The sequence below is a fragment of the Equus przewalskii genome, chromosome 13 (genome assembly GCF_037783145.1).
Source record: "Equus przewalskii isolate Varuska chromosome 13, EquPr2, whole genome shotgun sequence".
NCBI lineage: Eukaryota > Metazoa > Chordata > Mammalia > Perissodactyla > Equidae > Equus > Equus przewalskii.
Genome location: NC_091843.1, coordinates 25440025 through 25462624, shown reverse-complemented (window position 1 = coordinate 25462624; position 22600 = coordinate 25440025). Strand labels below are relative to the sequence as shown.

Below are 22600 nucleotides of genomic sequence, written 5' to 3'. Positions count from 1 at the left end.
GAGAAATAGAAATCGCAGTGTTAAATGAGACAGGATCTACTACATCCGTTCTAGTCCCCCCATCCCCTCAGAAATAAATCAGCATCTTCTGGCAGAGTTTGGTGTCACAAAATGAGATGCACAAACTGATGAAACAGAGGAAATGCAGACAGAGAGAGGGAGGCAGTGGGAGGAGGCAGGGGGAGAGCAAAAGAGGGAAAAGTAATGATCTGGATGCTAGCTAAAGGAGCCTTAATGATCCTAAAAATTATTGGGCAATAATTTCTACTTTGGAACTCATTTTGCTGTTCCAAAGGATGATAAAGCACCTCAGTTATTGCTTTAAATAACCACATGGCTCCATCAAAACAGCACGAGATAGCACCCACGTATGAGCAAACCTATCTCCTGCCATTGCTGTCTTTACAGCTTGAGAAATCCTTAAGGAAGCAACAGGATAATAATTTGGTAGGGGCATCATCTAGTCTGGACCCTCAAGATTCTAGATTACTCAGGCCTGAGACAGATGTTTGCAGGATGCCTTGTCCTCCTTGACATCCTGATACCCTCAGCTAGGACAGTCCGAAAAGTCATTGCTTTTGTTCTCTTAACATTGGGCTGGGGCGGGGGAGGGCAGCATTTCAGGGTTTTTAAAAGTTTTTTATTTCTGCAGGGATTTCAACCTATCCAAGGATGTTCTCCCTATCCATCGGGATTGCAGGATACCGTGAGACCAAAGACTTTGCAACATGTGCTTTTTCTTACACTAATATAGGTAGTTAAGAGCAAGCCAGCTCAATCAAAACAAGGTGTATTTCTTTTTCTCTTTTCTTTGGTCAGGATAAGCTCTTGTTTCTGGCTTCAGAGAGCTGCAGGAAAATAGGAACGTTTTTGATTCAAATTTCTCCAGTTGGTATCTGAGAGAAGGAGCTTAGTTGAGGGAAAAAAGCTAAGTGATATTTTAAAAACATGCTTCCTACTTATCTATTTAGAGAATTTTTGATCTGGTTGTTCATGAATTAAAGATGCTTTATATCAGTGGGTAGAGGTCCATTTACCCTTTCTCAACAGACCTTACCAGCCCCTCGGAGTGCACACTTTCTAGTCAACCTGAGAAACAGCCCATAGAGAAAACCCCATCTTGCCTGCCTCTTCAGATTGGGGTGGAGGGCGGGTAGAGTGTGCGAAGGGGGTGCTCATTAAATAAATATGATAGCTTCCAGAGTGGTATTCATCATTCCTGGGCTGGGCTTCCAGCCAGACTTGGAAATAGCTGAAAATTTCAGATCTCAACCCCAGTCCTAAAGCTGATACAAACAGTACCCTCACCAGCCCTCTGCTTGCCAGCTTCTTCTACTAAGGAGTCAGTTACTGCGGAAATGATGATAACTCAACTCCCTTCAATTTCAGTGCATTGCAATTAACTAAGGAATCCAATTTTCACAAAAACCTGACTGTTATCAGTGATGGTACCAGCTTGGTCGGGGCACCAACCTACTCTGCAATCTAATATCATGCAGCCTCACAAAACATCATCTCTTTTTTATGATGCTCATAAAAATGCATACTTTGAAGGAAAGGAACCACCTCCTGTCATATTTATTTATTGTCTTCCCAGTATGAAAAAAATAGCCTATGAAAAATATTGGTGAGCTTCCTAGAGGGATCCATTTCTTATTTATTGATGGCTTACAGGAAGAAATAATTTGGATCAAATGACCTTCTTTTGTCTTTCTAGATTTGAACTAAAACTAGAGTTAAATTCAAGGTATTACACACACACACACACATTTTCTCTTTCTCTTCATACCTGTCCTTGGTCATTCCCTATCTAGCCTTAGCCAAGAATGGACTCTTGAATATTTGAAAGGACCAGAGGATGGCAGAGCTGAGCCATTTATTTTGGCTGCTCTTGAAACAAAGGAGATACTTTGTAAATTAATAGATGACAAGTTATTGTTATTATTATCTGTCTGCTTAATTGATATCTCCTAAATTTTGCTCCTGGGAATAACTGCAGTTTTGGAGGTGGGTGAATTCACCAGCTCCTCTGTGCCAGTATCCGCTTCTCCCTCCATGCATAAATACTGGTCTATACACGTAAAGGGTTTGAAAACCAGTAAACTACTCATTACGCTTAACTCAGTTTTCCCCTTCCCATAGCACTTGGCATGTGTGCCTCAAGGCATTATACCTCTGTGCTCAGATTGAAGAGGAAATTAAGAAAGTGTTGTCCTGTTTGTTGGAGATACCTAAAAAAAATTTGGTCTAAATACTCTGGTTTGAGTTTCTATAAGGATGAAATCCATGTAATTTATTGCTAAATCCTTATACATTATACATTAATGATGATCTCTTCTCCTTGAGCACGCTCCATTTCTAGTTCGTGATAGTATTTTTCACTGTATAATGATCGATGTCCCTTCCCTACCACAGTTCACCTTTGATAAAGTGGAGCGAAAGGAAAAGCGAATCTGCAAGTTTTCCAAAGCAGAAAAGCAAGAAGAGCTGTGTGGGTCCCTGTAGGCGTGCGGATATATGTACACGTCCACTGGAGGGTTCAGAAATCAAAGTGACTTTCAACTTTTCTCTGTGTAAACTTCCTATAAGCTGGTTCAAGAACAGTGAGCTGGGAGGGAGTTCACAGAACCCCTGTGCCACTCTCCCATTGTGTATGTAGAGAAACTGAAGCTTAGTCCTTTACCGCAGGTCACCCTGCGTATTAGTGCAGGACTAAAATTCAGATTCTCATTTTCATGGCTACAATGCATCCTCTCACATTATTTTCCACGAGGGATACCAAGTTTGGAATAGGCTGAGAGAAGATTTCAGTGACATTCTCCCTCTGTGTCTCAAGGAGATGATTCTATTGTCTGTTGGATACTGTCAACCACACCTGGCAGCTCCCAGTGGGCCCACAAGTTGAATATGGTGGCAGAAGTTCAAGGACCCAGCAGAGTTTGGGCACATGGCCCAGTGATTTCTCTGTCTCGGAGAGATTCCAGATGCTTCACACAAGGAGCCCAGTTAGAAGTCTGCAGATTTTGCTGTTGGAGTGCAGGCAGAATCTCCTAGAACAATTGGTACCGTCTTTAGTTCCTGATAGAGGCCTCGCGCCTTTGTTGCCTGACTCACGCAGACTTCAGACATTCTGAATTTAGTCCAGTAATGAGTGAAGCAGAGAGAAGGGCTTCTTTAATTTTTTTTAATTAAAAAATAATTTTCCCCCTAAGTAAAGTGAATAAAGTGCTAGTGAAAGGGGCTAATAGCCTCCCCAAAGACTCATGCACCACTTTAGAATTGAGGGTTTTTCCTCCCTTAAATAAAGTGAATACAGTGCTAATGAAAGGTGCTGATAGCGGTTCAAAGATTGATAGTCTAGTCTTGAATGGGTAGTAGTTGCTCAAGTCCCTCTATTTAACTTTTCCTCCTTTAGAGACATGTTTGTGGTGGGGAAAGCATGGGATTAGACGAGAGACTCCTACCCACTTGGCTCCCATCCCTCAATGCTTCTTAGAGTAAAGGATTCCAGGTTCCAACCCCCATCGTCCAAGTTTAGACTACAGTTCAGCTTTCTGGTCTACAGAGGCCAAGAGAAGGGAAGGAAATGACTCATTGACCTTGGAACCTGGCTGTAAACAGCTTTATCATTCAAGCCTGGAAGGCAAATCCTTTTTTGGCTGCATAGTGCATTTTCTTTAAGTCCCTCTGTCTCCTTGTCATGGCCTGCTTTTTTGGGCCTCTATGAGCGTGAGCTATTGTGCCCCAGGGGATGGGAGAAACTTCCCTAGGGGCAGGTGCTTCAGGGAGGAGTTAGGCTCCCAGCGTCTCCCCTCTGTACTGCCCTGAGTTGGGGATACTCCAAAGATACAAGTGCAACCCCAAGCCGCAGTACAAACTGGTTGTCGCCTGTGTCTCACCATCTACCTACTTCTTTGATCCAAAGCCTATACGCTAAAGTGCAAAGAAAGAAATTGACCCCCGGTATTCTGGTCATGGGCCTGAGCAGGAAGAATGCCACAAACGATGGTGCCATCATTTCAGGCGTAGTAGGGTTGGCAGAGTGGGCAGAGGCTTCGGGAGACGGCTGCCCTCTAATTCCGCCACCATGGCCCACCTTGCAGACCTCCCACCTGTAAACACCCGGCTCCTCCAGCAGGATCCCCCACCCCTCACAATTCATTTCCTAGTCTCTTTCCTTTGTCCTGGAGTGCCCTAGCTATCCTACGATAGTCCTGGCACTTCAGAGCTAGAAGGAAAGAGAAATATTTGTCTAACTTTCCTACATGTTAAAGCTAAACAAAGCACCAAAAAGAAAACAAAAAAAGACTTACAAAAATATAATGGGGTCATCCCCCAAGCTTCCCACATTATGTGGTATATGAAATGTCAAAATATAATGAACAGACTTTCTAAACATTACTGTCTCTCTCCACCCGTATTTATCTAAGCTGCAGCAGCCTCAGCACTGCCCCTTCACCTCTTAAAACTTCGTGCTGTAGAACTACTATATAATAAATCTATTTCATCCCACGGACCCCACCTTCACAAACACACACCCGCTTGCAATTCTAAAGAGACTCTCCAGAAAAATAGACATTTGGAAAAAGTACATCTGTTATACTCAGTCTATCTGCATATTATTTCTTGAGATTATTACTTTTTTTTAACTATAAAAAAGATTGCATATTGGCAATATAATGAGAAACCCATGGCAGCCATTTCTGGGTGGTGGTGGAGGATAAGTGGGGTGGATGTTGGAACACAGAAGCGAGAGGGCTCAGAGAGGGGCAGCTGTGGTCCTTAGCCTTGAGACGTGAGGATTGAGGTGGGATTATCTTGATTCTCAATCCTCGGGCCTCGGAAATGTCCCATCTCTTCAGTCACTCCCTTGTCTTCTGTCCACCTTTCCCCAGTTCCACTCCCCATGCTCAGGCCGCACAACCCTCTTGAAGCAGAGGCAGAATGGCTTTTTGGCATGTGTCCACCTGGGCCAGTTTGAAGATAGGCATGACATTTGACGGGAGGCGATGTGGGACACACACCAGAGCAAGCTTATTTGTGACTGTTTCCACTCTGGGAAAAATTGTCCATCACTTCTGTGACTTTAAAAATTTAAGCAGTTACTAGGCTGATAGGTTAAGAAACACATCTTTTGTTCTTGTGGTTTTGCATTAATAGTAAGCATGAATATATATCATATATTACATTGCTTTCCTTCTGCTCTGGGGCAGACCGTACTCTCCTTCCAAACAGGAAAACTGCACAGCCCATGGACTCAGACTTCTGAAAGCTGTTATTCCCCTAATCCCACCCCCACCCTCAACCCTCCCCTTCCTCCCGGGCCCTCAGTTTCTATATTAGAAAACCCCCCTCCCTCCCCCTCCCACCAGCCCACCCGAGGTTAAATAGATAGTGCCACATCCTAAGATTCATGCATCACTGCACTTCGCTATTGCACATGTTGCAGAGAAAGAGAGAGTTGTGTATGTGTCCCCTCCCTCTCTTCCCCCTTCTTCCTTGGGCTCTCAGACTCCTGTGCTGTTCTCACTCTGCCCTCTCCCAGCCTCCCCCGATCCCAGACCCGTCACTGGTTGTGGACATCCTCCCTGCGGACAATCTTGTAGATGATCCAGTAGAACATGTTGAAGATGAGGAAGGCCATGGGGAAGCCGATGCGGGATAGTTTGTCAATCTTCTTGGCCCTCTGGATGAAGAGTTTTCGCATCTCCTCTGGGGACTTTGATGGTACAGGAGCGGGGTTGGTGGTGTTGTTGTTGTTGGCACCCTTGACTGAGATGCCATCCTTGGCCTGCAGACAGGCCGGGCCCATTGCATAGGCAGAGAAGTTGAAGCGGCCTTCTCCGGCCTCATCCTCCTGGAATAGATTCAACATGGGGCTCTACTTAAAATAAGACAGGGACTGGGCACCCTCCCTGCAAGGCACTCCCCTGGGGGCCAGGCCATGCCCATCTCGTTCTCCCTGCCTCCCAGACTGCACCATGCCAGGGTTCCGAAGGCTTTTTGGCTGGCTGGGGAGTTATGCCTTATAGAGGGGCGCCACTCGCCTGCTAAAACAGATGCAAACCAGGGGATAGCATGTGGCATAGAGTCTGGAGACCTGTGTTCAAATCTCGGCTCTGTCACTTGCTGGCTGTGAGACCTTAGGCAAGTCACTTCCTTCTGTCAGTTTCAGGTTTTTTTAATTTCATTTTTTCCTATAGGTCGGGGTAAGATTCACCCCACTGCCTCAGAAGGTTCTTTTGACCACCAGAGATTGGAGACGAGCAGATACTCTGAATGCTGTTTAGTTGGAAATCCAGGGGACAATTTGGAGAGATCCCCTGCTTTGCCTCTGTTGCTTCCTTGTCCTCTTCCCCCACCCCATTCCCCATTTAATGTCTTCTGTGCGTGGGCTGGGGGGAGGGGAAAACGGTCCAGGAGGGAGCAAGAGCTGTGGGCCTCACCTCCGTTTTGCAACCTAGGGAAGCTGCAGCTTCTTCCCACCTCCATGTTCCCATAGCCCTGGCAGCTGGGATCTCAGACAAACCTCTGGATTTTTATCAAGCTGTCATACAATGTCCTTCATCATTTGGCTCCAACTTACCTTTACAGATTTTTTCCCCTTCCCTCACCAGAAGCTTTGCACACCTGGCAGTTTTGTTGTACTTTCTCAGTCATCCCTTGTGCATTCCTATCTCCCTGCCGTATGCTCACTACCGAAATGCCTGCTCCCCTCATCCTTCTAATTTCTCTTTTTCCCGGCTCAAGGTGATCCTGCCCTGATCTGAATCATGGAGACACTATTGTCTGCTCTCATCCCGTCTGGCTTTGTTACTTTCCGTGGGGGCTCTGAGGTGGCACCGAGTGGGCGGAGCTGTTGACTCAGTGTGTGGCTCTGGGGAAGTCTGATCATTGCCCTCTTAGAGAGTGAGAGCTTTTGGAGCAGGAGCCCCATCTTCTGCTCGTTCCTGTGCAGGGCAGGGCCAACAGAGAACAAGAAACACAATATAGGAGCCACTTTCCTCTCCAGCCGACTCTTGGCACTCTAGATTGGGCCACCATTTGGTCTTGTGACGACTTCCAGCCTAGTCTCTCTGCTGGCTGTAGTCCGTCCCCCACTCATCTCCCATCCCATCAGATCTTAGTGATCATCTTTTGTTTAGAACTTTTTAGTAGGCTGCCGCTGACTCCAAGATAATTAAAATCCTTACATGGTAAACAAGCCTTAGGATGATCTGGACCCTGTCTGCCTCTCCCGTCTCATCTTGTGCCATTCTCTATCTGGCATTCTATGTTCCAGTCATCCTGAAATATTTCCACATATTCCTAAGTGCCACATTCCTTCTCTTCAACTTTGGGCCTCTGTGTCAGTTGTTCTCTCTGCCTGGGACACACTCCTAAATCCACCCCTGCTGCCAACTCCTTCTTTTCACTGAACTGATTCTCACTCAGGAGCCTTCCCTGAGCCCAAGGGTAGGCTAGGTGGCCCTGCTGTGCGCACCATAGCTCCCTGCACGTCTCCCTGTTTTATTTAAGCTCTTATCACATCATATTCTTGTTTAATGTCTGTCTCTCCTGTTAGGCTGTAAGTTCCATGAAGGCAGAGGCAAAGTCTGCCGTGTTCATTGCACCCTCAACGCTGAACACACAAACGTAGGTCCTGGACGTGAGCTCAAAACTCAGCAAGCATTTGTTGAATAAATATTTACTTGTGTATCTTCATCAGTCCCAGCTTCCCTTTTTTTTTTTGGTTTATTTTGACGGGGTTATATTCCTATCACCAGGAGGATTTGAGACATATGATAAATGCTCAAGAAATCTTTGGGAGATGATTGAATCTGGCCCAACACCTTCATTGCAGAAGTTGGGGAAAGAGGTTGTGCTACAGAGCCTGGCAAATAAATGCTCAATAAATATTTGTCTAAGAGTACGGCAACAGTGGAGTGTTTGTGCTAGGGCCAAGGAGAGGAGTTGGGAGAAACTGGCCAGATTCCTGGATCCCGTGCCTGGAAGGGGGCTGGTTCTGACTCTGTTGCTTATCAATATAAATCTACCCTTGCCACAGGGTGGGGTGCTTGAAAATGTTTTTCATTTGGCTCTGGTTATGCAGAGGGAAGCATCAAATTAACTTTCTACATAACTTTGGGTGAATTACTCTCTGCCTTCCTCATCTGTTAAATATGGGAGCGGGAGGGGTGAAAGTGTGTCCTAGAAGCCTCATCTGTTTAGATGATTACCTATTTCACGTTGTAGCCAGCAAGAAGGAAATTCCCTAGAAATGACCGGACAAAGGCTTGCTATTCCTATCCTGCCCAGCAGGTGGCAGGAAACAAACGCCGGACTACATCTGGAGCTGCTTCGGGATGGAAATCTGGTAGTGTTCTCTAGAACCCAGGGAGGTTGGTAGTGTGCCTACTGAGTTGGGCTCACAGAGGTTTCCTAATAATCTGACTAATGAGGCCGGTCAGGGAATTCGAGGACAGATGGTTTCTGCCCAACAAATGAGGTAACATGGGAGGATGGTGGGAGTTGGGGAGCCTGGCCAAGCTCACAGGTTTGGAGAAACTCAGCCACGTAGCTGGTTCCTCTTCACTCACCATCTGGGGCTTAAAATTCCCTCTCCAAACTTCCTGCTAAAGGCAGATTTCTGCAGCCCAAGCTTGTACGACACTGTGTACAAGTCACATCCAGAGGGGCTTACTCCAGATCTATGGTGAGCCCAATTCTGTGTCCTTGTAGCTTCTGACGTTTGGGCCAAGTCCAGAGCCATTAGGAACAACATCACACTAATTCAGATGTACACAAGGGGCCTGGCAGGAGAAATGTGAGTGATGAGGTGAGCTGGGGCTGAAAAAATTCTCCCGTTATAAGGGACTGTGTCAAATTGGAGAACGCATTCTTTACTTAAGGCAGCTCCAGTACACGAATACCACATGGGATGTGAATCCAGTGGGACCAGATGCTGTGATATTTTGAGTGAAGCTGGAAATGTGATTTTTAAATGCTGGCACCTTATTCCAGATTTTTAAGACACTGCTCACAAAATTAAAGATATTTGCATGTCAACTTTGACCTTCTGGCTACTAGTTTTTCACCTCTGCCTTGGGCTAAATCTTAGTTCTTATTTAAGATCTAATAAATGCAGGACTATTTTTAACTGCTGCAGGGTGGAAACATTGGTGAACAGATAAGCAACTGATGGTGTATGGTCAATGTTTTGAGAAAAGCCGTATGTCCTCAAGCACCTCCCCTGCCTTTGCCATCAGTGCCTCTGTGATCTTGGTGGCCTGCTCCTCCTCCCCGCCATCATTTGCACCGGAGGAGTGGACAGGATGCTCTCTAGAGCTCTTCTGGCCCTAACACGCTGTGAGAGAGTGAGGAGGGAACTGAGCAAGAGAATCTGATCAAATCTGGGTAGAGGCTTTAGTCACACTTTACCTGACCAGAGAGAAAGCTTTTGTTTTCCTCTAGTATGTAAAATGGGTAGGGATTTGGTGAGGGTGGAGGCAGCCTATAGGCCCACAGACTACACATCTGGAGGGGGCTCCAGTTACATTTTCGTCTATGCAAATAGCGCCCCCTGGAGTTGAGCGGTGCACAATTTGGCGACCCGGTGCTAGTCAAATATTTTGGACATAATGTTCCCAAATAAGTATCTCTTTGACAAATGTATTAACCTCCTTCTAGCAGAGGGAAATGCAAAAGCTGCTAACTCATGGGAAAAAAAGGAAAAGCAAAAAATAAATCCCAGAGAGAGTCATGTTTGGTAAGTTCCTTGCTTAGCTTACTTTAAAAGCCAGAGGCTAGGTATGCAATGGACAGTAATGGAAGGACTAAAACGACGGGTCTTTTAAGAAGTCCTGTCTGGTTTGCTACATCCAAGACACTTTCCTCTTCCAGTGCAGATGTAGAAGGATGATTACATCTTAACTCCCATGGACATCTTCTGTCTTGGAATGTCTGCCTTCTGCCTACGGTAAACTGCTGGAAGTTAATTGAAGCAGACTGCTTATGTTTAAGAAAGATACTGGTGGAAATCTTTGCCTATGTAATCATTTTGTGTGGCAGGAACAAAACTTAAAGCTACTTTGGCATCTGATTTAATCCTCACTAGAGTCCCCCATTATGCCCTTTTAGTCCACGTTACAGATGGAGAAACTGTGCCCAGAAAGAGTCTAGCTTGAAGTCACGTACCAAATAGTGCTAAAGAGGCAGAGTCCTTTCACAAAGCACGTCGTAGCTGGACAGAAAGCTAATCTAAACAGGTCAATCTAAAGCTTGATGGGGCTTGGTGTGTGGCAGGTGTGTGGTGTGGCTCGACAGGTGTTAGTATATGAGTTCTTAGTTGCCCTCATCTGTCACTGGAAAAACTCCTGGGTAAGCTCCCTACCTGGAAGGCCTCCTCCTTGTTCATTAGCTTGTTTATCATTTTGTCCATTGTTCGACAAATGCCTATTGCATGTTCACTATATGTCAGGTGTTGTATTAGGCACCAGGCATAGAGCACTGAGTAAAAATAGAGTCTCTGCCCTTCTGAAGCTTATAATTCAGTGGAACAGATGAGCATAAAACAATCACATCACTGAATGTGTAATTATAAATCAAGATAAATGTTTAGAAGGAGAGAAATAGCATTCAATTAGAACATGGCCTTTGCCAACATGCATAGCATCTTAGCGCAAATTAGACAAATGGCACCCCCTTCTCCAAGCATATGAATTGGAATCCCTTCCTCTGGCTGATGTAGTCCACACCAAGGCAGACTTAGAGAACAGTGCCTCCTTGGCTAGGGGCCCTTATGGGATACAACCTGCATGGCCATACCCGACAGCCTTGCATAAGAGTTTCAATACAGGACCTATACCTTGGCTAGGGTATCAGGAAAGGATGCCTCAGGGAATGCTTGATTAATACTAAGCAAAGTGCACTGGAAGAGCAATCCAGGAGGAGCCAACAAGATATCTAAATCTTGTGTGTGTATTTGAGGAACTAGGAGAAAAGCTAGAGTGGTTGGTGCTCAGAGATCAAAGGAGAAGTGGGGTGAAGATGAGGCTGGAGAGAAAAGCATGTTCTTCGATCTCCAGGAGAAAGGTCTCCTGGGAAAGTAGTTATGGACCAGGGTGGGAGCCAGTTTACTCTCACAGGCTACTTACTCCTCAGTGGCATTTGCTGGTTGGAACACAAGCTCTGAGTTAAGAAGCTTGGTGTCTTGGGGATGATCTTGCTTGATGCTCCTTTCTTGGAGGTAGGAAACAAAGGCCTGGAACCTGGACATTCTATTCACAGATCTCACCTTTTGTGGTGCAATTCTCTTCAGGAGCCAAGCTCACTGAAATAATGCAGGCTTGCAGAAAACACCAATAAAAATCTCTCAGTCTGCCATGCTTTGGGTTTATAGCTGGTTATTATCTTGGCCGCATCAGCGTTTGCTCCATCAGTTCTGTCTTCAGGTATCACCTGATAATTTCTGTAGTGTTATTAAGGTCGGAAGACTGACTGCCCATAGACCTAATCAGGGCATTATTTACAGGAGAGGAAGTTAGGCCTTCTAGGACTTTAATCTCTATTTTGTGCCTGCCTTACCCACTGAAAAGGATGGTCTAGTGAAACAAGTATCACAAGACAAGGCTGCCTGGAACTCTTCCACTTACCACCAGCTGCCCCTCCTTAGGCAGTGACCCAAAGGCCTACCTTGTGATGTCTTCGCTTCCTCCGGAATCGGAGCAGCTCTTTGTGCTGCCGAGACACAAAGTTGACAGCGGCATACTCCAGCAGGGCTGAGAACACGAAGAGCAGGCACACGGCCATCCAAATGTCAATGGCTTTCACATAGGACACCTGGAGTGGGGATGCGGGAAGAACACAGGGAGGTGAGGGCAGAGGACAATGAAATATTGAGTATGGTGGGATGTTGTCTGCTCCTCTGTAACTCCCCCTGTCACCCATTGCTGCCCCCTCCTCAGCTGGGGTATTAGGGTGGAGGGTGCAGAGGAAAACAGAAGAGAAATGTGTCAAGGAGACTGGACAGAATATTGGGGAAAATAGAATATGGTACCTAAAAGAGTACTAATGAGAGAAGGATGATGTTTCTAGCATTATCATACAGTGGAACAGAGTATGTGTTTAGACTAAGGCAGTAGGAACAGAATGTTGTACCTAATGTTAGAAGTAAATGGAAGATGTTAGTGAAAATGGCAGAGTAAGATCTTCAAAAGCTTTCCTTCATAAAAGCAATGAGAACACCAGCAAAAATGGTCAAACTCAACTTTTTCAGAGCTCTGTTAATTAACCAAAGGCTAGTAGCGGTAAATGTGAGCATTTATTTAAGAAAAGCAGCTGAATCTCAGTGAGAACAGCAAGCTTCATGGCATTTAAAAAAAAAAACAGCTTTATTGAGGTATAATTCACCTACTACACAATTCACACATTTAAAGTGTACAATTCAGTGTTTTTATACATTCATACATGTGGGCAACCAACATCCTGGGCAATTTTAGAGCATTTTTATCACCTCAAAAAGAAACTGTACCTTTTAGCCATCATTCCCCTATTTCCCTACACCAGTCCTAAGCAACCAGTAATCTATTTTCTGTCTCTATAGGTGTCCGTGCTCTAGGCATTTCATCTGATGGAATCATACAATATGTGGCCTTTTATGACTGACTTCTTTCATTTAGCATGTTTTCAAGATTCATCCATATTGTAGCATCGATCAATATTTCACTCTTTTTATGGCCAGATAATATCATACTGTATGGATATACCACATTTTATTGATCCCTTTGTCTGTTGATGGACATTTGGGTTGTTTATACCTTTTTGCTATTATGAATAATGTTGCTATGAACATTTGTGCACCAGTTTTTTTGTGGACGTGTGTTTTCATTTCTCTTGGGATTTTGTGGTGTTTTAATTTGCCCTGTTCCCATCTTCCCATCCCCAGCTCCACGCTAGCCTTGAAAACCAACAGCCTGCAAGCACAGTGAAAGCCAGTATCCTGGCAATCACTGAATGGGGCAGAACAGATCGGGAGCTCCTTTAGTGCCTCATTCCCAGAGAGTTATTTGACCATCCTTGTGGTTCACTGAAAGACCCTATTCACAAGGCTGTCTTTATTTGACCTGACTTGGAGCTGGCCCAGTGTGAACAGTCTTTTCCCTGGGGGCATTTGTTGAACACCATGTAGCAATTGTTCAACATCATGTCAGCTTGAGGCAGTAGGTAACAGCTGAGGCAAACAACAGGTTGATCAAAAAGCTTAAAAGGAAAAGCTAGGGAATGAGATGCTCACAGGGGGTTTTAGAAAGCTCTGACATATTCCTGGGAATCTATGTGCATGCTTAGGCCTCTGAATGCTCAGTGAAGACCCAAGGCCCTTAGCTCTCAATTCTAGCCAACCTTGATGCACTGAGCAAGCAGGAAGTGAAGGCAAAGGCAAAGTTGTAAACTGCCCGGCCGAGTATTGAAGATGTGTTCTAATACACACACAGAGCCCCTAGGCAAAGGCTGAGAGATTTATAGGTTCCAGGCATTTAAGGAAATCTCTGTCCAATTTTCAGCTAACCACAAGCTAACTGAGCAAAGTCCTTGGTGGCTCCACACAGTGAAGGATACAGACATTTTAGCATTACTCAGAAAAGTTACTAAACAAATAAACAAGACAGCAACAACAACAAATCCTGAGGAGGGAGCAGAATCTGATTTCCAGAGATGCCACATTATATTATGTAAAATGTGCAATTTTCAACAAAAAATTATAAGATATGCAAAGAAACAAGTAAGTATGGCCCTGCAATGGACTGAGTGTTTGTGTCTCCCCCCAATTCATATGTTGAGATCCTAATCCCAGTGTGATAATACGTGGAGGTGGGGCCTTTGGAAAGTGATTAGATCATGAGAGTGGAGCTCTCATGAATGGGATTAGTGCCTTTATAAGAAGAGGGCAGAGAGCTAGCTGGCTCTATTTCCACCATGTGAGCATACAGTACTAAGATAACAGTTTTGCAACTGGAAGAGGGTCCTCACCAGGATCTGACTCTGTTGGTATCCTGAACTTAGACTTCCAGCCTCCAGCACTGTGAAAAATAAATTTTGGTTATTTATAAGCCACCCAGTCTATGATACTTTGTTAAAGCTGCCTGAATTGACTAAGACAGGCTCATATATAGGACAAAAAAAGCTGTCAGAAGAAGTTTCCCCTGAGGACACCCAGATCTTGGACTTAATAGATAAAGACTCTAAATCAATTATTTTAAATATACTCAAAGAACTAAAGGAAACCATATCCAAACAACTAGAGAAAAGTATGGAACAAAGTCTTACCAAGTAGAGCATGAGACAGAAATTGTAAAAAAGAACCAACTAGAAGTTCTGGAGTTGAAAAGTAAAATAACTGAACTAAAAATTTCACTAGAGAGGAGCAATAGCATATTTGAGCAGACAGAAGAAAGAATCAGTGAACTTGAGGTTATTCTGTCTGAGGAACAGAATAAAGAAAAATGAACAGAGCCTGAGAGACCTGTGGGGAACCATCAAGTGCACTAACATGTTTAATGGGTGTCCCTGAAGGAGAGGTGAGAAAGAAAGAGGAAGAAAATATTTGAATAAATAATGGCCAAAATTTCCCCAAATTTGATGAAAAACACTAATGTACACATCTAAGAAGCTCAATGAACTTCCAGCAAGATAAACTCAAGGGGATCCACACCTAGACACACCACAATCAAACTGTCAGAAGCCAAAGACAAAGAGAATCTTGAAAGTAGCAAGAGGGAAGCTCATTATATACAAGGGATCCTCCATAAGATGAGCAGCTGATTTCTCATTAGAAACTATATGGGGTCTAGAAGGCAGTGGGATGAAATGAATGATGACCCAAATAAAGGGGAAGACATCCTGTGTTCATGGACTGAAACACTTAACATTGTTAAGATGGCAATACTTCCCAAATTCATCTATAGACTCAATGCAGTTTTAATCAAAATTCCTTTTTTTCCTTGTTACAGAAATTGACTAAGTGATCTTAAAATTTGTATTGATGTTCATCAGGAAATGCAAGAGACTCAGAATAGCCAAAACAATCTTTAAAAAGAGCAAAGTTGGAAGACTCACACTTCCCAATTTCAAAACTTACTACAAAGCTATGGTAATCAACAGTGTGGTACTGACAGAAGGATAAACATGGAATAGAATTGAGAGTCCAGAAATAAACACATACACCTACGGTCGATTGATTTTTGACAAGGAAGTAAATTCACTGGAGGGAAAGAATAGTTTTCTCAACAAATGGTGCTGGGACAACTGGATATCCACAAACAGAAGAATTATATCCCTCCCTCCTTCCACATAGAAAAATAAATCAAAATAGATCAAAAGCCTAACTTTAGAGCTAAAGTATGAAACTCTTAGAAAAAAACATAGGTAAAATCTTCATGACCTTGGATTAGGCATTAGTTTCTTAAATATGATATCAAATCACAAGCAACAAAAGAAAAAATAGATAAATTTGACTTCATCAAAATTAAAAACTTTTGTGTATAATGGACACTATCATTCAGGCAAAGAGACAACCCATAGAATGGAAGAAAATATTTGCAAACCGTATATCTGATAAGAATTTAAAATCTATAATACACAAAGAACTATTACTACTCAACAATAAAAAGAGAAACACCCTAATTAAAAAGTGGCAAAAGGGGGCCGGCCCAGGAGTTGCAGTTCGCATGTTCCGCTTCTCTGCGACCCGGTGTTCACCGGTTCAGATCTGGGTGTGGACATGGCACCACTTGGCACGCCATGCTGTGGTAGGAGTCCCACATATAAAGTAGAGGAAGATGGGCACGGATGTGACCTCAGGGCTAGCTTCCTCAGCAAAAAGAGGAGGATTGGCAGTAGTTAGCTCAGGGCCAGTCTTTCTCAAAAAAAAAAAAAAAAAAAAAAAAAAGAAGCGACAAAAGATTTGAATAGTCATTTCTCCAAAGAAGATATAGAATGGCCAACAAGCACAGGAAAAGAATGCTCAACATCATTAGTCATTAGGAAAATGCAAATCAAAACCACAGTGAGATAACACTTCACATCCAAGAAGATATCTATAATCGAAAAGACATACAATAACAAGCGTTGGTGAGGATGTGGAAAAATTGGAACCCTGGTGGGATTATAAAATGGTGGAGCCACTTTGGAAAATAGTTTGGCAGTTCTGCAAAAAGTTAAGCATATAGTACCATATGATCCAGCAATTTCACTCCTAGGTATATACCTTTGAGATTTGATAACATACGTCCACAAAGAAACTTGTACACAGATGTTTATAGCAGCATTATTTATAATAGCCAAAAAGTGGAAATAATCCAAATGTCCATCAGCTGATGAATAGATAAGCAAAATGTGATATACCCATGCACTGGAATACTATTCAGCCATAAAAAGGAATGAAAGGGGCCCAGTGGCACGGCAGTTAGGTTCGCATGCTCTGCTTTGGTAGCCCGGGGTTCACGGGTTTGGATCCTAGGTATCGACCCGTGCACTGCTTATCAAGCCATTCTGTGGCAGGCGTCCCACATATAAAGTAGAGGAAAATGGGCAAAGATATTGGCTCAGGGCCAGTCTTCCTCAGCAAAAAAGAAGAGGATTGGCAGTGGATGATAGTTCAGGGCTAATCTTCCCCCCTCACCCTGCAAAAAAGGAATGAAGTACTGATACATTCCACAACATGGATGAACCTTGAAAACATTATGCTAAGTGAAAGAAGCTAGTCATAAAGTGCACACATCGTATGATTTCATTTACATGAGATGTACAGAATGGATGAATCCATAGAGGCAGAAAGCAGATTAGTGGTTGTCAGAGGCTCGTGAGAGTGGGGCATGAGGACTGACTATTAGTGAGTATGGAGTTTCCTTTTGGGGTGATGAAAATGTTCTGGAATTTCATAGCGGTAAGGGTGTACAACGTTGTGAATATATTGAATGCCATTGAATTTTACGCTTTAAAAAAAGTGAATGGAGAAGAATGTGAGGTTGAATGTCAATAGCAAATGGAGCCGAATATCAAGTCTAGTGTTAACAATGAGTGGAGCAGAATGTTGTGTCTAGTGTAAATTATAAGTGAAACAGAATGTGGCATCAACTGTTAATAGTGGAGAAGGTTGTCTAACATGAGAAGAAGGAAGCAGAATATTCAGTCTGCTGTTACAATTGAACAGAGCAGAATGTGTTGTCAGGTGTTAATAGTAAACAGAGAGTTTGGCTTCAAGCATTTATAGTGAATGTGGCAGTGTGCAAAGCCTAGTGTTAATAGTGCAAAGGGCAGATTGTTGAGTTTTATTGTAAGGATGAATAGAGGAGAGAGTGGTATCTCGTGTTGATGGCAAATGAGGTAGAATGTCACATCTCACATTAAGAGTTAATGGAACAATGTCATGAAAAACTAAAAACAGTGAGGAAACTATTCTAGATTAAAAGAGCAGCCACATGCAATAGGAATCTTTATTGGATCCTTGATTGGATCCCTCACCATGTTCATTGATGATTTTTTTTGGACAATTGGGAAAATTTAAATAAAATTTCTATATTAGATGATGTTATGGAATTATTTCTGATTCAACAATAATTATTCATATATAATAGATATTGATATAATTGCTATATAATTACTATTGAATTAATGTTAATTTTTTTAGATGTGATAATGTCATTGTGATCCTTATTTTTTATTTCGAGGTGAATTGTCATGCTGTCTGTAATCTTTAAATGGTTCAGCAAAAATTGCATCTATCTACCTTCCTGCTTTCCGACCTACCCCTCTCTATATATATAGAAACAGAGAAAGTAAATGTGGCAAAAGGATAACAATTGGAATCCCCGTGAAAGGCATTAAGGTTTTCATTGTATATTTTTTCAAGTTTTCTGTACAAAACAGAATGTTAAGTCTGGCATTAATTGGAAATGGCACAGGATGTTGCATTTAACATAAGGCTGAAGGGAGCAGAGTATGGCGTCTGGCATTAATAGCAGAGCAGAATGTTGTGTCTGGTGTTGAGTGAATAGGGAGGAATATGGCTCCAACAACAGTCGTGAGTGTCGTAGGATACAGTGCCTAGCATTACAAGAGAGTCAAGCAGAACGAGGCATCCAGCATTTGCAGCGAAGGGGGCAGAATGTTGCACCTCAAGTCGGGAGAATGGAGGAGTGGGTGGTGTCTGGCATTAAGTTAATGAAGCAGAACATCATGTCTAGTGTTAAAAGTGAATTGAACAGAATGAGAGGTCTAGTGTTAATAGTGAAAGGAACAGAACGTTGCATTTATTTTAAGGGTGACTGGAGGAGAAGTAGTGTCTGGTGTCAATAATGAAGTGGAATGCTGTGTCTCTTGTTGAAGAATGGAACAGAATGTTGTGTCTAGCCGAGGGAACAGAGCAGAGTGTGGATCTGGCATTGACAGCGAATGGAGTGAAATGCTGTGTCTGGTGTTAATAGTGAGTGGAGTGGAATATGGTTCAAGAGTTAAGAGTGAAGATAACAGAATGTGGTTTATAATATTAGAAATGTAAGACTGATTGAGAAATGCGCAGAAAAGGTTAACATAGCAGGCATGAAGCTGCCTTCTTACAAAGGACCTGCTTGCAAGGTTGGCCTTGGGTTGACATCTGGGAACTTAGATTTTGGGAGTGTTCCCACTTTCCCTAACTGATCAGGGTGCCTCACTGTGCCTAGACTGTACAAACAACACGGTTTGTGCTGAACATCTGTTCTCCTTCTGGGAGTCTGGAGTTTTGGTCTGTACCAGGCAGAGGGTACCTACTCGACCAGCTCCCAATAAAAACATTGGGTATGTAATCTTACATGAATCGCAAAACAATTTCCTTTTCTCTGTCTCTCTGGGCAGAAACATCATACACATGTGGCTGCCTTTTTGTTGCTATGGTAAGAGTGTGCTCTGTGTGCTTCCTCATGGGATGGAGAGAGCAAGGAAGCTGGTACATGGATTCCTCCAGACTCTGCCTGTGTCTTTTCCCCTTCTCCTCCAGCTGTGTATCCTTAATACATCACTGTGAGAAATCTTAGCTAAGAGTACAATGATAGGCTGAGTCCTGTGAGTACTGTCAAATCTCTGAATGTGGGGGTGGTCTTGGAGATCCCCAACGCGAAGCATCTAACATTAATGGTGAAAAGAGCAGAATGTTGTACTTAACACTAAAAGTGAGTGGGGGAGGAGGTGGAGTTGAGTGTTAATAGTAAATGAAGCAGAATGTGTGTCTAATGTTGGAGCAAAATGTGGCATCTGGGAACTGTATAGAACATAATGTTAAGTCTGGCAGAAAGGTTTGATAGATCAGAATGCTGGATCCTGCCAAGTATAGCAGATAAAGAAATAGTGACGAATTCCTTGTGCTCCTGTTATCTCAGGCAGGGTAGGGAGAGGAGTGTCCTCCTTACCTGTCCAGGTGTTCTGTGCTCTGGGTAGTAGGTCTTACCTTGGGCAGGGATGCTCGGGAGCCAGAGCTCTGGGTGGTCATGGTGAGCACAGTGGTGATGCCCAGTGCCACACGGGCTGGTGCAGCATCCATGTTGATCCAGAAGGAAATCCATGAGAGGATGACAATAAGCAGGCTGGGAATGTACATCTGGATCAGGTAGTAGCCCATCTGTCTCTCCAGGTGGAACCGGGCCTCGATGCAGGTGAATTTACCTGCAAGAGATTACAGTGAGAAGGCAAAGTAGCCTGGTGGATAGGGACAAGGCTTTGAGGTCAGAACAACCTCAGCTGGAATAAGGCTGCTTCGGCCTTACATTAGCTGTGTCCTTAGGGAAGAGTATGAATCTCTGTGTCCAGTTTTCTCATCTATGGTAAATTGGGGATAATGATGATGATGATGATGATGATGATGATGATGATGATACCTACTTCAGACAGTTACTGTGATGATAAAATGAGAGGATGCCTATAAAGAACTTAGCACAGTCCTCACAGGTAATTAATGCTCAGGAATGTCACTTGTCATCATCCTCACCATCACTATTTTCTTGCTAAGAGTGGGCCTAAGATTCTTTATCCTTCTGCCAGTTATCTTCCCAAAACGTGACTGGACCCTGTTACTTCCTCTTGTAAATCCTTTCTTTCCTTCCTTCTCTCCTCATACAAGAAAGTCCCCATTACCTACAGGAAAATGTCACACCCTTTAGTCTGCTCTTCACAATCAAGCTCTAGCCTGTTCTTCCACCCTACTTCCCTTCTTTCTTCACCCCAATCATGACCTGCTCCGCTCCATCCCTTGCCTGGAGCATCCTTTGTGCTTCTACACTCCTGAGCTTTTGATTCAGCTAATCCCTCTGCCTGGAATGCCCTGTTCCTCCCACAACCAGCCAAAGAAATCCTCCTCCTCCCTGGCAGTTTAAATGTGAAGTCTCCCCCGGGCACAAGGCCTCTTTTTACCTTGTCTTCCCTCAGTTCTGTTCACACCATCATCACCGCCTTTAAGGCAACATACAGTGAGTGCGTAGGCAAGTGGGTCTCTCCCTCTTCCTTTCTGCCCTCTGCCGTAGGCACTGGGAAGCCTATCCCCTCCCTATCCGTATATCCCTTGAACTGGGATGGGGCCAGTCCCATGGCGGGCTCTCAGCTCCAGTACTTGGAAGTGCAGTGGCTAGGGGATTTCCTAGACTGTACGCTCCAAGTGGACAGGGCCTTGCCAGTCTTCTCTTCTTGTACCCATGGGATCTAATGCAGAACTCAGCTCTCACTTAAATGTGAATGGTGAAGAGCAAATGCGATAATGAATGAGAAAAAGCTGTGTAAACACTAAAGGTCTGTGGTATATGAGAGTCAGCTGTGGTGACTTGATTCCTGGGGAGTCATTGCTCTCCTGGCTGCTCTGGGAGTACCGTTATCTCTCTGAGTCTCGGCTCGCCCGGGGATGAAGAGAGTATCTTTGGAGGTTCTGACACATCTCCGAGGTCACCCAGAAAGAAGCAGCTGTCCTACAGACCAGAGCGCAGGCTGCCTGCCCTTTCTCTGGGCCTTCTACTTGTACCAGAACCCACAGTGCTTTCTCTCAATGCTTCTCCTTCACCTCCTCCTCTCCTTGGCCCCGTCATCCTATTTTATGCGTCTACTCTACTCAGCTGGGTTCAGACAGCAGCCTCCGAGCCAGCCCTCCAGCTGGCATGCTAACTCTCTTCCACAGTGCTTCCACGAGCTCTTTCCCAGCCTGAGATAGGCATGCAAAGCCAGTCTTGATCTGGCCCCAGTTCATCCTGTATTCAATCTTCCATCAAAGGCTGTGCTAGGCATGGCAGATAGAGAGCTGAGCCAAACAGTCTTGGTTTCTCCACCCTCTTGTAGCTCTCGGTGTAGAGGACCCTTTCCAATTTCATTGTTTACTAATCTTCAGCGCCACCTCTTCTCCCTCCTGCTGAGAGCTAATGTGAGCACTTTGTGTACTTTTGCCCTATCAGGAATGCCAGTTCCTCTGTGAGAGACACTGTTAGATATCCTAATATCAACCCTTCCCTTCTGCCTTAGGAATAGGGTCTGTTTTGGGGTGGGCATACTGCTACCTGCAGTAAAGACTGTATCTCCCAACTCCCCTTGTAATGAGGCGTGGCCTAAGCTTAAGTTACTTGTCCCAGGATGCACAGGAAGAAGGTGTCAGAGCCACTTTTTGGTTTCAAGGACTATTCTCTTAGCCACTAGGTAATAAGTACAGAGCTAGGTCCATCTGGGGTACCTCATAAGATCAGTTGAATCAGTGATTGAATGAATGTTTGAAATGACCTCTGGCCCTGGTGGGGCTCTGAGGAGGGTGACCCCTTGCACCCACCTGTGTTGTAATGCTTGGTGCAGTATCTCAAATCCTTCTCCTCCTTCAGGATAAACTGGGGCAGAGTTAGTCCATCTGCCACCTGCACAGCTCCCTGCTCCTGCCACTCAAAGATGAGGTCATTCATGGTGTATCCAACTGGGGTGGGATCAGAAGAAGGAGCAGTCACCACTCAGAAGCACTTATTTGCAGCATGTCAGGGTTGGTTAGGGTCAGAGACAGAGAGGCATGAGACACTCGATGGAACTCATGAGACCATGTTGCTTTTTATCTCCCCACAAGGGAAGTTAACCTGATTTGACTGTTACACCCACCCCACAGCCCTTCTACCTCTCCTCCTACCCCTCCAAGTATCTGACCTTAGCTTGTCCTGTTGCCCTCACTCCTTACCCCCACCCCTTACCCCCAGCAAATTCAATTGACTTCTGCCCTTTGTGCTTGCACACCATCCTCACAAGCTCCCTCTTGCTCACAGCAGCTTTTCTTCTGGGGAATGACTCTTTGATGTGCTGTCATGGTGGGACTGTCAGTTGGGGGCCAAGGTGTGAGATGGCGATGCAACCAGGCCAATCAGACTCTCTGCTCCTGGACTTTCAGTGAAGTCACGAAAGGTTCAGAATTGGCTGGTGCTGATTTCCCCCAGAAGGGGTGCTCCAAGGGGAGCGTCCATTAGTTCCTGCTGCCTGAATTTTCTGCCCTGGTGCCTGTCCTATAGCTTCTCCTTCAAGTCCATGAGAAACCCCCATGTCCTTCCATTTAATTTCATTTTTTTAATTAGGTTGGTTTCTGTGTTTG

At 44.2% G+C, this 22600-nt stretch overlaps 1 protein-coding gene across 2 annotated transcripts in view; it reads right to left on the bottom strand.

Annotated features, from left to right (window-relative positions):
• Positions 1 to 793: 793 nt before the first annotated feature.
• GLRA1 (glycine receptor alpha 1) overlaps positions 794 to 22600 on the bottom strand; it is a 78957-nt gene continuing 57150 nt past the window's right edge. Inside the window, exons 6-9 of one of the 2 annotated variants that reach the window (XM_008523889.2) lie at positions 21806 to 21943; positions 19460 to 19674; positions 11674 to 11820; positions 794 to 5857 (exon numbers count right to left, since the gene is read on the bottom strand). In XM_008523889.2, the coding sequence (XP_008522111.1) occupies positions 5567 to 5857; positions 11674 to 11820; positions 19460 to 19674; positions 21806 to 21943 (791 nt within the window). In that variant the 3' untranslated portion in view covers positions 794 to 5566. Of the gene's footprint in view, positions 5882 to 11673; positions 11821 to 19459; positions 19675 to 21805; positions 21944 to 22600 lie in introns of both variants that reach the window. The other variant, XM_008523890.2, reaches the window with a different exon arrangement.